This window comes from Amblyomma maculatum, chromosome 6, assembly GCF_055883805.1.
Source record: "Amblyomma maculatum isolate TAMU_Amacu chromosome 6, ASM5588380v1, whole genome shotgun sequence".
NCBI classification, from domain to species: Eukaryota; Metazoa; Arthropoda; class Arachnida; order Ixodida; family Ixodidae; genus Amblyomma; species Amblyomma maculatum.
Window position 1 is genome coordinate 84523981 of NC_139349.1, and position 17701 is coordinate 84541681.

The following is a 17701-nucleotide window of genomic DNA, read 5'->3' on the forward strand; positions in this document are numbered from 1 at the left end:
GAAACACGCTCGCTGACTAGATCGTCGAATCCACCTTTCTCACTATGCCGATGTGCGCATACGCGCCCCTCCCTTGGTTGAAAACGAACCACCAACTCCAGCTGAGAATGCACAGTTCTTGGCTCCCGCGATCGGCGCAGTCGGAACTGATCTCGGGGGCCATGCACAGCTCATATTCGCGACAGGTGTATGTGACAGATGCCAGTAACTTCCAAGTGCACGCATCGCCATTTCGCTGGCGGCTGCGTCTCCCAAGGACGTTTTCAACCAGTAGCAGGGCACTGCATCTTGTGAAAAAGGCGGATTCTCATCAGAGCCAGTAAATTATATATATATATCTCTCTCTCTCTCTGTCTCTCCCGTTTCCAATTAGCCCTCACCTGTTCAAGTCATAGCCATCTTGGCAAATTTCTTCGCCTCAACTTGGTTTGCTATACCGCGCTTGACTAAATCTCATTCTGTTGTCCGATTAGTTACCCATCGGTTGTCGTGTCAAGCAATGTTGGATGTACAGATACTGAGCGCCGGAAGCCTCCTTAATCGAAAAGTGAGCTGGGAACATGATTTAGGTGGCGCTATACCGAGGAATGAGAGCTTCACTCAAGGCTGGCAAATTATAGGTGCTGTTAAATTGACGCCATCTACTAAGGTGGGCGGATGAGGTTAAGAAGTTCGCAGGGCTCAAGTGGATGCAACTAGCACAGGACCGAGGCAATTGGAAGAATATGGGAGAGGCATTCGCCCTGCAGTGGGTATAGTCAGGCTGATGATGATGATGATGATGATGATGACTATACTTGCGTACTTTGTCCGTTCGTACTCAGGAACTGCCGAAAAACAACGGTTCCCCTTCTGCAAATCATTTAACAATGTGTGATCAGGAGCCCTTCTTATCATTTTTGTATGGCTTTATTATCTGCGAAGAGCAGATGTTATGTTTGGTGCTTAAGCGCACACATCCGCTACTGCCTTTAATTCGATGCAGTGGTTCCCACGAACTGTCTGCTGCGTTTTGTGGAACACTGTGTACTGTCGCTCAGGAAAGTCGCAGGCACGCCAATTAATGTGACAATGAGTGGGGAACATGTTTCCGTGCATAAAAATTCACAGGGATATCTAATTAAATGTTGTATTGGGATGCCTTTACATCACGGTGCTTTACGTCGAGTTATGTGTCATTAATTCATGGTATTCGGATTATGCACATCGGTTTGCAGACATCTCTTCAGGTCGTCTAGCTGGTGGTTGGACGTTTGCACGAAGGTGTCAGAGGTGACGGCACGAACGCAATGTATATACATCAAGGCGTATAGCTGTCACTTCTACTAAAGTTTCACTTTTTTCAAAATAAAGAAGGGGGGGGGGGGATTAACCATTCTCCTGGCCACCTCTCTCGAGCCAGTTAATGAAGTTTATTGGGGACGACACAGTCATGAGCTTCTATAATGTTATCGCAGTAAGAATTTTCTTCTAGCTCGTAAATGCGTAATTAGACCTGGCACGCACGAAACGCTTTCTTTATCAAAATTTTCTAGTCTGTATTTCACTTGTTTCGCAAAACACGTAAGCAAAAAATTTACATCTTCGGACGCAACCTGCGGTTGCAAGGCTGGTAAATCGTGCCTTACGATAAGAGCATGCCAGAGTGTGAAGCTAACGAAAGAAGGAAAAGGCTTCAAAAACTGAAACGAATTGACTACGACTCTCTATAGCCTCCACGTCATTTCTTCTGGAATGCCGTCGCAGTAATTCATCCCCGTCGCTCATGCGCTGCGCGCGAATTTACTCGATGATTTCTGGCACGGCGCACCATCTAATCGACGTATTTCGAAAACAAGCAATAGTCGAACGAGCCTCCTTATTACACGTTACGTCAGCAAATGTATATATCAATGGGATACATTTTGTCTGACTGCTGTGCCCTATTTCGAAAACAAGCAATAGTCCAACGAGCCTCTTTATTACACGTTACGTCGGCAACTGTATATATCAATGGGATGCATTTTGTCTGACTGCTGTGCCGTATTTCGAAAACAAGCAATAGTCCAACGAGCCTCTTTATTACACGTTACGTCGGCAACTGTATATATCAATGGGATAAATTTTGTCTGACTGCTGTGCCGTATTTCGAAAACAAGCAATAGTCCAACGAGCCTCCTATTACACGTTACGTCGGCAACTGTATATATTAGTGGGACAGCATACCTTTTGCCTGACTGCGGTGCCTAATTAAGCTACGACAGTCTGTGGGTTTCGAGCGATGAGCTTTCATGTAACAACATTGCCGGAGACGTCCACACATGCACCTGAAATGTTTCGTGCCACTCGTAGTTGCAAACCGCATTCATCATCATCATCAGCCTGACTATACCCACTGCAGGGCGAAGGCCTCTCCCATATTTCTCCACTTAACCCGGTTCTGTGCTAGCTGCATCCACTTGACCCCTGCGAACTTCTTAACCTCATCCGCCCACCTAACTTTCTGCCGCCCCCTGCTACGCTTTCCTTCCCTTGGAATCCAGTTTGTTACCCTAAGCGACCATCGGTTATCCTCTCTTCGCACTACATGTCCTGCCCATGTCCATTTCTTCTTTTTAATGTCCACTAGAATGTCGGTAACTTGAGTTATTTCTCTGACCCACTCTGCACGCTTCCTATCTCTTAATGTTACCCCTACCATTTTTCGTTCCATAGCCCTCTGGGTTGTCCTCAACTTAAGTAGAACTCTCTTGGTTAGCCTCCACGTTTCAGCGCCATAGGTGAGTACAGGTAAGATGCAATTGTTATATACTTTCCTCTTTAGCGATACCGGTAAACTGCTAGACATAATCTGCGAGTGCTTGCCAAATGCGCACCATCCCAATCTTATTCTTCTTGCTATTTCCTTTTCATGCATTTCCAAACCGCATTGCAGATGACAAAAAGAAAAAGCGGCAATTGAACACTAACAATTTAAAATATTACACGACGTCGTTGTAAGATGTTTTGCAGGTGGCATACTTAGGCTGGTAGTAGGGCCAAGGTGCGCATGCCTTAGGCACAACAAGGCAAGTTGCGGCTGTTCACCTGCCGCCACAGCCATCCTATAGATATGAGCTCATGCTGCGAGATTAAACAAGGTCTCACCCTAGTCCTTTAATGATATTCTCTGGCCTTACCACGTAGTTTCTCACAGACAACTAGTCGTTCGCCTTTGCTGGCACATCGTTGTAAACTACGCAGACATTCAAATGCGCGCCTAAGGCAGAGAAAGAATAAACGTAAATCTTACGTCAACTTGCAGTGGTTGCATTCGGAGAAGGCCGAACGCAATTTGGAACGCCTACGAACACGACACAGAATGCGTTCTCAAATTTAGCGCGAAGCGAAACGTAAGAAAACTCCCAAGTACTGACAGACCCGGCGGCAGATTGCGGCAGAGTTGGGAAGAGCTGGGGAGGGGGGGGCGTGTTCACAGCGCCGCGACGCTCATCACTTATCGATGCGTGCGCACTATGCAAGATTAAGCTCAATAAGAAACGACAGCAGACAGTGAGGAAAAAGGGGCGAGGTCGCGCAGATCTCCCGGGAGGGCGCAGTGGCTGCAGGAGGAATAGGAGACGAGAATGGGAGGAGAGGAGAGTGTAGTCATGTTTAACAGGAACACTCGTGGTTCGACGTCTCGGCTTGCTCGTGCGTCTGGGCGCAAATTAGGGCGCGCGTGGCGGCGGCCGCTGGCTTGCAGCACAGGCAGACGCAATCGAGAAACATCGAGTGTAGGGGGAACAATGCGGCCGTTAATGCCCTGTTTGTCTTTCCGTCTGGAGCGAGGAAACGTACCGACGAGGGGTTTCCCTTTGTATACGGCCGCACGCGCTGTGCATTGTGGGCCCGCCTATACTTCCTTGTCCAATGTCTTGTTCATCTTTTGGAGGAAAAGATCGGTTCGATCCATTCCCGCTTTGAATTCCTGCGGTTGTGCGCAGGACTGATTTACTTTTTTTTTTTTATTATTATTGATCCGCGTGGGCAACTGGCAAGAGCACTTGTCCCGGACGCGGACGGGCGCACCGTAATGCAGAGCTGTTCTTACGCGGGATCGGCTGTCCGCGCTCACTCAAGATGTTTACGTGACTGATGCAGAATATAGTTAACCAATATAATCAACTAGAGGCTGCAGTCCCTTAAATCGTGCTTGCCAGTGGTTCGTCAGTATGCAGCTGCACGTGCTTCACGCTGAGTTTGTATTTGGTGCATATTTCTGTTTGCTCGTGTGACCGCTGTTTGCACAGTGACCGCTGAAACGCCTTGCAACTGATTGCTTGGCGAACCGTATAGCGAAAGGCATTGATTCATTGCTTGCTTACTTTTTTTATTGTTTGATTCCTTGCAAATAAGTGCCCTATTCTGCCTCAAAGATAGGTCTTCAGAAACATTTTTCTTTCCCCCCACGTTCGAAATTATTTCCGCGCCTCGCTTAGCAAAAGGTGAGAATATCGCATGTCTGTAACCTCCTGCGGCTTTGTCTTGTGCATGCATAGCGGAAAGCGTAGCTTAATAAAAATGAGGAGGCAGTTTAGAGCTCATAACCACCACTCACATATGAATGCCAAAAGTAGGTTGGGAATCCGTTTACTCTGTTTACTTATTTGTCCCAGTTTCGTACTTCGCAATGAACATTTGCGCGAGCCATTCTTTCGCATTTACACCTTTGATACCATATCTGCGTGACGATGTTTCTTGTCTCAACCGAGGTGTCGCAGGCGCCGATGACAGAGGAGTAATGGGGAGAAATCGTAACAGAACATAATCACATCGACTTAGTCGTACCTGGTGAATACGACCCCTGCTTGTTTGGTTTGTGGGGTTTAACGTCCCAAAGCGACTCAGGCTATGAGAGACGCCGTAGTGGAGGACTCCAGAAATTTCGACCGACTGGGGTTCTCTTACTACGCGACTCCTGCTAGCATGGACGACTGCAATCATAGCCAGTTTTCTGGGGACTAAACTTTTTTTTTTTTTCAGTGTATAAGGTTTGTTCCGAAGGCAATGAGGAAAGTCGTGGCGTTACGTGCGTAAGACGGCAACTGAGGGCAGTTTTTTGGGGAACTTTCAGCTTCAAAATGCGACTAGATCAGTTGGCTTCGAACAGGCGATGCGCGTGCACATGCTTGAGCATGTGTCCCTGTTTCGTAACTGCTTTGAGGAAGCAAGAGAGCGAAAGTTAAAACAGCAATACATGTTGAAGTTTTGCAATAAAGCGGGGAAGTCAGCTATCGAGACATTCGACGTGATCAAGACACCAGTGATAGAATATGCTGACTGCGAGTGTTCAAATTTCAGAAAACGATTACAAACGTCCATGGTGATGCACTACCAGATCAGCAGAGAGGTCCAGGCGCCGATTGGAGACGGCTACGGACGCTAATGTTGATTGTATGCGTGTTTTAGTGAACACTGGTCGCCGTTAAGTGTCCGTTTGATTGCAGAAGAGTTAAACATTCTGCAATCATGCGGACACTTAATGCCTTTTAGTGTTCATTAAGGCACGTGCACGATCAACATTGGGGTCCATGACCGTTGTCAACGGGCGCCGTGGTCTTCTTTATGGGCGTCTGTAAATGCTTTGTGCCATTTGAATACTCGCGATCTGCAAATCTGATCGTTGCCGTAACCTAACTTGATCATTTCGGAATGTTTCGGTTGGGCGTACTTCTCGAGCATAACGCAGAACTTGACCGCTTAGTGCTGTTCCAAATTTCGCTCCACTTTCTTCGGCGCAGTGACGAAACGTGGATACAAGCCCGTCTACTCGCTTCCGCCTGTTCGAGGCAAACTGAACACGTCGCATTGTGAAGCTGAAGTACAGTGGCTAGAATTCTAGCCACTGTACTTCCCTATTCTAGCCCCTATTCTAGCCACTGTAGCTGAAGGTCGCAACCGGTTTCCCACTCGCGCTCACGCGCGCGACGCCACGACTTGTTTCATTACTTTCAGGACAGACCCCGTGTTTACTCATCGTTAATATGGAAACTCGTTGTCCGGAGATCCCATTAGGGCCCCTGCATTTTTGTCCCGTTAATATGGGCAGCTATGCTAAAGAAATGTTTACTGCTTCAATTACGTTTTTTTTTTTCTGGATTTTGAATGCAGGGCTTAGCGGCAGTGGCTGAGTGATTGCCCTTTTCGCTTGTGGTCTTATATTTGACATTGCCAAGTGGCGCACACAATGCACCCTCGTATTTTTCGTATAGCATGACTAACGCCACCGCTGCCGCGGTGCATGCTGGTGCATACGTTTGTTTTTACTTATATCCTTAAGAGTAAAACTCCGAAAGTTCTAGCTTTAACGGGTTAACGGGGCCGGACAGAACGGCAGGTTTCTTTTTACGATGTATGGCGCCCTTTCCAAAGTAAATATGCGCACTGCTGCGGCTTCTTGTATTGGAATGTACGCAGCAAGGAATTTCAAATTGAGCACATTTGCCTTCGTGTGCAATTTCCGGAATTTCCCTTGTGCACGCCGAGCTTTTTGCTTCATGTCCCCTTTTCTTATCCCTCCGTGTTATTCATTAAAAGTTTCATTCTTTTGGTGTGGAAGACAATTTAAAGAGCAGAAAGAACCTTTGAACGTTCGCCTTGCAATACAAAAATCAGCAATTTCTCAAACTACTCACCCTTTTTTTTTTTCCGGCGGTGAAGTCTGAGAACTGTGTGGTAAGTCAGTGTAGAGCGGAGATTGCATAGTGAAGCTGCATGTGTGTGCGCTGACTAGTCGACTACAACTAACATGGCGGCGGCGCAAACTTCCGGAAAACTGGCGCATGCGCAGATCAGTCGGTGTGGTCGGTGAAGAAAATACTGTGCAGCTTGTACTACGCACAGCTGCATCCTTTCAGCCGGTTGAATGCTGCAGCATATGACAGCGGTTCGTGGGGAACTAAAAAGCATAGTAAACACCATCGAGACAAATATGCTACGGTGTCACATTATTTGCACGTCACATTATTTGAAGCATAACGGCGACCGGATGGCGGGCTTGTAGCTCCCAAAGTTGCGCCTAATGCAAATTTCGCTGGCCCCCCGCTATCATCATCATCATCCAGAACTTTGTGATCCCCCGATACAAAGGGGAATGGCCGCATCAGCATCAGCCTGACATGCTTGAAAGCATAGTGGGTATAGTCCCCCCGCTATGCTTGAAAGCAAACATTTATCTTGTCGCTTTTTATTTTTGTTTTTCTGAATTAAGATCTGTTTTAAGAATAGTTATTGCGCGCGGCTCGGTTTATGGACAGTTTTGCTCGGGAACGAAATTGTCCATACTAACAAGGCACGATTGTATATTGTAAAAAGTCATATGTAACAATGTTACAGGTATAAGTCATTAGGGAACTAACTACGTTACCCAAAGCACCCGTTTTTCAACCACTGCTGCCTTGAAGACAACCGTTAAAATGAAGCCAGGTACTGCTTGTCTCCAAGCAGTGTAATCATTCACCATGAAGTCAAGGACTAAGTGGAGCAGCAAAATACATTTTGAAAACATTTGTGTCAGACTGGGGTTCTGTGCTTTTATGGCGGGAAGCGGAAGAAGAAAAGGCTACTTTCCGCGCGACCCCAAAGAAATTCCCTAGAATTTATTTCTATTTATTTTTGCGATGTAGTTATACATCTCAAAATCTAATATCTCTGCACCCCAATTTTCGGCCGATCCCCCTGTGTGGGTATGCGCCATCAAATTAGAGGAGAACAACAACAACAATGCTCCGCAAACCTGTGCGCAGGGAGCCCCCTGGACCTGCAGAAGCTCAGCCTGGGTGACGCCGCTCTTCTCTACGGGGGATTGCCTTCTTCGTGGCTTCTTCAGAACCTGTCGTCGCCAGCGCTCATGTACCAGACGCTGGGCGGCCTTCCCTACCCACCGTACCCTTACTACCACCCTCAGCCCGCCTATCCGTACCGATCGGGCTGCTACACGTACCCAGTGGCCAGCGGATCGCCACCCGTGGCGGCCACGTCGGCGACGGCGGCAGGGGGAGCCTCCGCGGCTGGAGGGGCGGCCGCGGTGGCCGCGGCAGCCGCAGCCGTCTACGCGCCCCACCTCCTGGCCGCCCAGGTCTGCACGCACCCTCTCGCTGTTCGTACTCGTGTTCCTCCTACAGCTGCAGTGGTAACGTTGTGCAGTTTTGCGAACGCACGAAGGCGCGGGCCTGTAATTCTTTATTTTCTCTCTCCCTGCTTTCCTTCTACAGTGCTTTCTTGCACACATTAAGACCAGAATAGGCGCGTACACTGTGAAATGTCCCGAGCCGGTCCAAGTAATCGTGAGCTGTCTACTACGGCGCCTTTAACTCCTTTCATTCCCTGGCATGGTCAAGGTGTTCAATGAAAGTGAGACGGTTACTTTCCGGTTGCTCTGGTGCCCAGCCGGAGACATTCCTTCTATGGAGGGTAAAGAAGGCAGCGGGGTGCAAAGTTCAGCACTGGATGAAGAATGTCTCGTATGTACTTGACTGCACTCAAGTTCGACCCACGATCGCCTCCACTGGAGACATACTTTTACCGAACAAGAAACATAATAAGCCAACCGGGAGCACAAGGTGCTTAAGTCATCCGCGCACCACTGGTACATGCTCCATTTCTGCCCCACAAGCGATTTCCTTTGTTCTCTTCTCTGTTACTTCTTTCTTTTCCCTATCATATCACACCTTAGCGATGTATATAAGGTGTTAATGCTACTTGTCATCCCTCAATGGCCCTCCTGGAGTGATATCTGCCCCTTCTGCAAGAGAAGTTGAAGAATGAGACAGGACCGTTGTTTAGTTTAGCATGCCGCATTACCTTGAAGCATCTACCATGTTTTTTTCTCTTTCTGCTTTTCTGCTGCTAACTCATAGGTGGGGACTGCTGTAACTAACGAATGTCCTAGCTCATGGAAGACCATTTTTTCATGTCAGGTGGAGGCAGAGGCACGAAAGTGAACGAAATAATGATGGCCAAAAAGAGGGACAGGAAATATTACATTAGGGAAAACAGTTAACAAAATAAGCTGTTGAAGACAGAGCGAGTCTCATCGAATTTCTTCCGATAATTAACTAATCTTCAGAGGCAAGGAAGGTAAAGAACAAGGCCGAGCTCATTTAAGCATTTTGACAATTAGTAAGACGGAGTTCAAAAACACCCCTCCCACAATGCGGTTTGACAGTGGAAGCTCTCTCTCTCTCTCTCCCTTTGTCAAATAACGACCCGCCGACTTAACGAACTGATTCCATATATGTCAGCACGTTGAGCTCTGGAGCGTTCCGCTAGCATTTGTCGAAAAACAAACAAACGAGAAAGTCTTATTCAAAAGAGAAGCTAAAGCTAAACTAACAACAACCACGGCGCTGTATTCACGTATTCAAGACAAGGACAAAAAAGAGGAATACACACAACTCGCCCACACAAATACACACAAATGCACCAACTCGCCCAATTCAGCATTCTTGTGCTGTATTCACGCTTGCTTTACTGTTTTTATGGGCTAGTCAGTTTTTCAAAATCACTCTGTAAATGTTCAAGTGTGTCATGCTGCCTGGTTCCGGACATACATAGGCACATATGACAAGAACGGTTGCGCCTTTTCGCCCATGCAGGCGGCGGCAACCATCAACTCCAGCTGCCCGTCCTCGCGGAGCCCTGAGCTGGCGGCTGACCTGGCCGCGGCGGGACCCGTGTTCGGCGGCGTCTTCAGACCCGTTGCGCTAATGACCACCAGGACAGCACCGCCACCGCCGCCCATGGCAAGTATACAACTGGCGTTTCCATTTCCATGCGTGGCTGGCTCGCGCTCTCTATAGATAAAACCCAGCAGTATGAACATGGAAAAGAACACTAAGGCCGAATGGAAGCTGGCCGACATCGATAAGGTACCGCGGGCGTCCCAGTCACGAGTAGGCCACTCTCGCCGAAAACAGAGCTTTAATTGGCAATGTTTTGCGAAATCGAGGTCAGATGCGGAGGCGCTGGGTATTATATACAGGCCAATAATCGACGCAGCGCGAGATGTTGTTTGATGGCTCCTACGCGAGCCCCTTTACCGCGTATTAAGGCGCTGCTGTCACCACTTTGTTAAGAAAATATTGCAGATTCTCACCGCGCCACCTTGCGGCAAAGGTCCATGCATGCATTGATGAAGAACTTCGAAGATTTCGCGCGCCCGCTGCATGCGTAGCAAGGATTATCGTATACGTATACGTTCTCCCCGGGGGCGTCGTGATCAAAACAAAGCTCGCCAGCACTTTCGCTTGCCTTTTCTGTGTGTCAACAGGATAGAAAAAAATCATTCCATTGCATTTCCGCCGCCAGCAACCAAAAGGGGAAGTAGTTTTGGGTGCGGCGCCACCTGTCGTTCGCGAAAATTGCCGCTAAGGTAGAAAAGACAAAAACATAAATCTAAACACATAGAACTTGCCGATTTTGTCGGCGTTCATGCAAGTGAATGCGTCAACACATGGTGTACAACGAGGGTATGCGTTTGGGGGAAGATATTAAACTGCAATTTTTTTCGGTGATAAATGTGTGTGTTGTTTTTTTAACAAATAAGCGTCAGGGCAGCTAGAAAAAGCAGAGAATCAGTCAGAGCTGTCAGTGCTCTACAGCCAATTGCACGCCACGAGATGACATTGCTCTTGCTTGTGAACTGATCAGCATCATTAGCAAGTGCAACACAGAGGGGGCCGTTGTAGCGCACTTAATTTCTGCACAAAGAGCGCAATTAAACGTTCCTTGAAACTGCTTGGAGGATGTCAGGAGAGATGCACTCAGAAGGCATCCATTGTAGTGCGAACCAAAGTGTGATGAGGTCTCCCTCCAATGCTTTCCCGCAGTCGGCGACGCCTCCCAACGACGAGTCGAGCGACCTGTCGGAGAGCGAGCGGCCCCGCAGCGCCAAGGAGACGCTGGCGTTCACCCCCGAGGCCGCCCTCACCACGCCGCTCAGCTTCGCCAGGGTCAAGGATGTGCGCTGAACGGGGCTGCTGACGCCACTGGTGAGAACCTTTGCCTGTCTCGCTTGATTTCAACTTACAGTTCTTTAGAATTCAAAGCTGGACCGATCAGTATCAGGTGTATTTCTAAAGAGGCTTCCCTCAATTCCAGCTCCACATAATTCGAGCAAATGCTTCGGTCTTCGATTTCGAATGACCATAAGTTCCCATACCAGCGTTCGAGTTTATCAAAATTATAGCAATCTTAAGTCATCAGTGTTTCCATTTTCTTCCCCTAAACATTCCCTCCCCTCTTCTTTCGTCGAGGACATCCAAAACTGCTCAGAAAAGTTATTACTGATATTTTCCATTTATGCCATCAATGGCTGTGCCTCGCATACGGCGCTCAGTGCCATTTCTTGTACAGCTTTAGCCCCACTTGCACTTCAATGCAATCCTTCACGTACCGCCGACATTGAACTCGCGCCTGCTCTAATTTAGAGCATGATCATTTGTGCACTGTGTTAGGCGCAGGTGCACCACCGGTTGGCTTCGCTGTTTCAATTCGATTTCCGCATTTCCGTGACGACTTACCACTGCTCGTCTTTGTTTTGTTGTACCACCATTTCCGTTAAGGCATCTCATTCTGTAATTCTTAAGCTGTTAGTCCCTGCTAGTTCCTGCAGAGGTTGTCAGGATAAAGGGGAAATTGTCGCTTCTTTTCGTTGAAAGGAGCTGTCTGAGTTGAGCAGGCACGGAAGATCATTTATTTATTTCTCCAGCCATCTACCTAGTTACTCGGTAGATGCTTTCCAGGCGGACACTCTACATTTAGATAGTAAGAGTTTGTGAAGACTTTTTCTCTCGTTTGACGAGGCCCTGGGAGCACGAGAAACATTGCAGCATTATCAGATGACTGAGCGGAAAGCTTCAGTTTGAAATTAACGTTTATCCCTCTCAGGCGCGCAAATCTGCAACAAAAAATAAAAATGAGATCACCAGAGTGACGGCCGATACCATGAAATGCAGTGCTTACGCATACCATAGTACACATGTGCAAGGCCGCAAACAATCATTTGAATGAAATACAGTAGAACCCCGCTATACTCAATTCTGATATAGTAAAAACTCGGATATAGTAAAGTGAAACAGAAGTCCCAGTTCATGTTCCATAGACAACTGTACACTTCCTCCCCTTTATAGTAAAAACATTTTTGTTAAAAATCGGTTATAGTAAAGTGCGCCTGGCCGCGGCGACGACTACCACGATATGATATCGCCGCCCGCACACAACATAAAATCGCGAAGAAAAGTTTTTTTTGTATTTGAAAACAAAAAAATAACATCGTGTTCTTTTAAGTGGCTTTACCACTAGACTTGGCAGCATTCTGCAGAAGCCTACTTTACGAAGGCCTAGGAGCCGTGAGGGAAAGCACGCAGCGCATAGGAAAAAAAAAAAAAGGTAAAGCTGTCTACAAACACAGAAATAAGGTGGTACGGTCCGTTCAGAAAGTAAAGGATAGTAAAAGTGCAACAAGAAATAGGGAAGGGGAAGAAATGAGCGAACATTCACAGCACTGTGCAGCATGAAGCAGCAGAGGCAAGAAGTGGAGGTGCAGCGTGTGCGGTCTTGCAGCACTTGACTGCCACGCGCATTTATCATTTATTGCCTTTTGAAAGGCAAAAACAGCCAAAAGTGACACCTTATTCATGCAAGGCTTTGGTTTTCACATGAAATCATACTTGGTTGTATTCGTAGCTACGTTGTCCTCATGCTTAAGGGGTACTTCCACAAGTTTTTTATTGCAAGAAGAGATGATAAGGGAGAGATGGAAAGTATTTCAGGGTGTTTTTCTTTTTTTTCGTTAAGCAACAAGACGTGTTTCGTAAGTAGCCATTTAGCAACCAGACAGCACCTTCAGAACCACGCCATCACCAACAACTGATATAGTAAAGATATTTGCTGGTCCCAGTGACTTTACTATAAAGGGGTTCTACTGTAATAAAAACCCCGCCATTTATATTCCACACTTGCGACTCAACGTAGTCGGTACCAGGTACCGAACATCTTCGACACCGTTACTTCGTCTTTTCTCCACTGGTGGGTTGTCGTCCTCTCCAAACTCGGCGTCTTCCGTGTGCGACAGCTCTAAATCGCGTGCATCCGAAATAATACCGGCACTTGTGACTAAGAAAAAAGAAAGAAAGAAAAAAAACCTATGCACCAGCTTATACCCATTGAGGGAAAAACAAATAATAATCATGAAGAAAACGAAACCTCAGAAAATCTCAGCGATCATAATTAGCCACTTGTCTCTTCGCAGTTTCCAAGGGGACTGGGTGAATAAGCTGCGGCGCGTGTCTGCGAAGTCTGTTGTTGCTCGAAGCGAAAACGGCGTTTCTTGTATGCAGGTCTCGTCATATATGCAGCATGCGCACAAGAAGCAAGGCATAAGTTGACCAAGGGGTAAAAAAATGAAAAGAGAAAGGAAGGGGGGGGGGGGGGGGGGAATAAACGCGAGGCGCAAGAAATTTATCCCCGCATAACTTACTTCCGGCGCTGCAAAGCGGCACGGTCAGGAGAAAGAAGCCGGAAAGCCAGGGAGGGAAAAGGGGACGGTTTAACCGAAATCGCGCTGAGCGACTTATGTGATCGCGTGCAGGTTTCGAGGTACTTTGGCGCCCCGAAACATAAATATACCACGCGGCCGTTCGCAGCCATGGCCGCCGCCACTCTTATATTTGTTCCCTGTGGCGAGAGGCTGCATGCTCTATGAACCACGGCAACCAGCATCGCCGCAGGCGCCGCGCTGCGAGCAAGCGTGCGGCCGCCAAAACTCGGATAAGCTCCGTTCTGCTCATTCCGTGCAGTGTCCGAGACGCTCAAAACGTACAAACACGGATGTGTTCTTCTCCATCCCGCCGAAGTCTAAATACGACAAGCAAAATATGTGTGTCAACCAGCTGCGCCAATCGGCTGTGAAGGGAAAAAAACTTGATGGAAACTGAGATGAGGTGCGTTAATTGTGCTCAACAGCTACAATGGTTCAATGTGCCCTCGCATTTGTGATTTGGCGCTCGGCTGCCTCCTCAGCAGTGCACCGAACTACGAAGACTCTAGCTTGCGTATAGACGCGCGCGGTGTCTAGCGCTTCTGGGAAAGCCAGCCCGCCAGCGCGCAGCCGCCGCCTTGGCGGTGCAATTCTGCGCCACTGGGAAGGGTTAAGGGCGACGAGAAACAACTCCAAAGCTTGCAGCACCCGGGCTGGGGAGCGCTTTCGGCTTCGGAGGAAGCGTGGAAAAATCAAAAGAAGGTTGCATCTCACCCGCCGCGATGCGTTCGGGTAGGAAACATCGCCTTATTTACGGCTCTCCGTTAGACCGCGCGCCCTGGCGTCGCTTCCCGCTCTTGGAGAATTCGTGACAGTCGATGAGCCGCATGCGGATGTGCGCTTGGGCGCCCGCGTCGTCCAGTCCGCGGACCTTCGTGCGCGCGGCAGGTGTGAGATCGAGATGCTGGGCGCTTTGTGGGTGGCGCTTTTAAGTAATCAAAAGAAAGAAGAAATGTCTCAGTACTGTGGTACAGAGGAATGACTGGAGACCAACTTGTTAGTAGTAATGTTGGGGTCGTTATATTCCTCCTTTTTCTTTTGCTGGCGTTCAGCTGTCGGCTCTTGAGGACGAAGACCATTGACAATGGCAAGATCTGCATGCGCAGGCATATGTTGAGCTTTAGTTGCAGCAGAACATTTCTGCATCTTTGTGTTGATAATGGCGGCTCTTGCCCTCCAATACATTGAAGTCCGCTTTTTGACCATGGTTTGCCCTTTGTTTATACTTTGAGTTTTTTTGTTTTAACGTCCCAAAGTGACTCAGGCTATGAGGGACGCCAGGCTGCGGACATGTCGACCATCTGGAGTTTTTTAATGTGAACTGACGTCGCACAGCACACGGGCCCCTTGATTTTCGCCTCCATCGAAAAGCGGACTCCGCGGTCGGTATTTGACCCTGCGTCCATAGGTTCACCCGTCGAACGGGCCCTAACGACTGAGCTAACGTGGCGGGACAAAACAATGGTTTAATAGTGTCTATCCTGACTGCGCAAATCATGTGGCTAATCACTCGTGAAGTTATTGGTCTGATGAAACTGGGCATCATCTACTGCTAGCAGCCTCTCCACGCAAAATCTTCCGGCAAAGAGTGACATGTATACGACAGGAGCTAGACTCTTGATCGGGTTTCGCAATAATGAAATGAGCGGAATCTTATTTACACTGCGCAAATTACCGTTATGAACATCCCGATGTGAACAATTTTACCAGGCAGAAAAAATACACACTGCCATGAGTACTGACCCAGTTCAAAAGTTCTGCATTGTGCGACATCAAACAATAAGTAGTAGTGGGCCGGCAACATATACCTGGCGCACTGAAGTTGAGAGTGTTTTGTTTCATGATGAAATAAGCGCACTGACAGGCATAGGTGCTATCAGGGTTGTCGTTTCTTGAATCAAAGTTTCAGTTTGGGCTAGTTGGTTCATCCTTTTAGGACTTGAAGAACCGGCGCTTCTCTTGTCGTAGTGCCTTTCGTGTTCGTGGTGTCTATTAAGGCACTTGCCACCGGCTTGCAAATAGCGTGGATCAATATCGTACCTCTTCAGCGCCAGACATATTTTTCGGCAATCTCATATCTTTCATATCCCTACTTGTCCTTAAGCACGCACGACACTATATATACACTCACTTACGATAGTTTCAATATGTCTTCAGTTTATCTCCAAAAAGGCCTAATTGCAAGCATGCAGCAGCCACAGTTTGCAGCACAGTTTCCTTCCTCTGGCTCTCATTCTGTGTGACTGGACAAGAAAAACGACCGAACATCTCATTGTTAAAGCTTCTTGAAACGATACTGAGCGAATCGTCACCCACAATCCGGCTTTTCTTGTAAAGGAAACAAGGCATGAATCATCGTCGTGAAGAAAATCATATGGGGTTCACGGTTTTATCGAAAGGGTTGGTTCTGCTTTTCTCGCTTCAACACCCGCGAAACCGCTCATCGACAGCGAGACGTAGCTAGCTTACAGCGGGTTCATACAAAGTGCTGCTCGAGATAGCGCGCGTGAAACCGAACCCGTTGTGCTGAAGCACCCGCTGGCATTCAAGACCCAAGCGAGAGTCCCGACCGAAGCACATTCTCTCAACGCATCCGGTCACTATAGACGGCGCCACCATCTGGGGCCATATGCATATTGCCGGCTGAGTGCAAGCATGGCACCCTGTAGAAGGGAGTGAGCGACCAGGGGCGCTGCTCAGCGCTTGCCACGTCTCGCGGAAAGAACAGAGGCGGCTTGTTGCTGCGCGCGCGCATCGCCGGCGTCGGCCAGCGTAAACATTTCTTCCGCGCGCCCGTTTGGCAACGATATGGCTCGTTTCCTGTTTGTATCAGAGCTCAGGCAGTTTTATGCTCGTCGTCAAGTTCACTCTTTGGCTGCTTCTATGCGGTTCACCACCAGCGCTGGTCGTGTCCTACCGCGTCGTGTTCTGCATCACAGAAAGGAGCCTCTTGTCTAGTTTCCTCCAGCTTTTTTATCCTTAGAGCCGCGTATGAAAAGTGTAGCTGCTGTAGGTTCCATCTCTCAGGCCTCTCGCTTGAAATCTCGATAGCAGAGACCATAAAAGTCTGCGTAGCTCAAACAAGGCCTGGCGTTTTTGAGTAGACACTTCCGTCGTAAATCACTCATCATCACAGGCTGAAACTAATAATTAAGAGTGGCGTCAGTGTTTTCAAACGCACTACCTAGTAGTGCAGCATCATTGGAGTGCGGACGATGTACTCGGGGCTCCGCACGAAGACGTTATCTTCCTTGTAGCGCTGGTCAAACGGCTTCACTTTGGTGGGCGAAGAATGGAACATGCACGAACGGAAGAATCCGTGCCGTTGGGAATTTGTTCACTAAAGATACTGTCGCAATGGAAGCTTGATCGATATTTTAAACGAGCTGTGTACGGCTAGAACTTGCACTGGTTGCATTCTTAAGCAACAGTGAACACGCGTCTTGTTGAGGACGCTTAAGCGATAATATACGACAATAACATCTTCCAAGCCCACATACAATGAAGTTCTGACGGAACGTCCCTATAGGGAGAACAGGTTATGATGAGAAAACGGTCGCTCCTGCGGAGTAGATGTAATACAGCATAGCCGGCATAGGCATCACTTGAGACGTCTGTCGTGATTTAGGCACTATAGATACGAACCAATAAAGATATTAGCAAATTGTCTTGAAGGGTATAGTGCTCATCCCGCGTCGAGTTGGCGAGTAATTCTCTGACCAGACAGGATGTCCTGCATTCTACAATCATCAGCGGGCACTGTTTAGCACTCTGAAGCTAGGGCTAAATATTGCAGATATGATACTCACGTGAGCAGATAAGAGCCCCGCAGCTCATGACACATTGCACGCAGTCAATGTCGCGCATGTGCGGAGATTGTTGTTTGCTATATACGATTCTGAGCAGCCGTTATCTACAGTTAAAGTATTCCGATTTGCCACTTTTTGAATGTCTGTGTGTCACCCCTACTAATGGTCATAATGATATTAATGCGAAAGCATCAAAGTCCCACTGCGAGAAAAAGCGGCAGCGTGTAAGGAATACAGCAAAGTTGCTCCCGTGTCGTGCGATACTATTTTACTATTTTTTTATTCTTTTTCATTCTATCCGACATTTAGCGGCCGCTGGATATAATGCGTA

General features: G+C 47.9%; 1 protein-coding gene across 3 annotated transcripts in view; it reads left to right on the forward strand.

Moving 5' to 3' along the window:
* Positions 1-17701, forward strand: part of LOC146186169 (uncharacterized) — a 217014-nt gene that overhangs the window by 182339 nt on the left and 16974 nt on the right. For all 3 annotated transcript variants that reach the window (XM_084607068.1, XM_084607070.1, XM_084607069.1), the window contains exons 2-4: positions 7767-8098; positions 9618-9764; positions 10851-11012. In XM_084607068.1, coding sequence (XP_084463194.1) covers positions 7767-8098; positions 9618-9764; positions 10851-10991 — 620 coding nt within the window. In that variant the 3' untranslated portion in view covers positions 10992-11012. The remainder of the gene's footprint in view (positions 1-7766; positions 8099-9617; positions 9765-10850; positions 11013-17701) is intronic.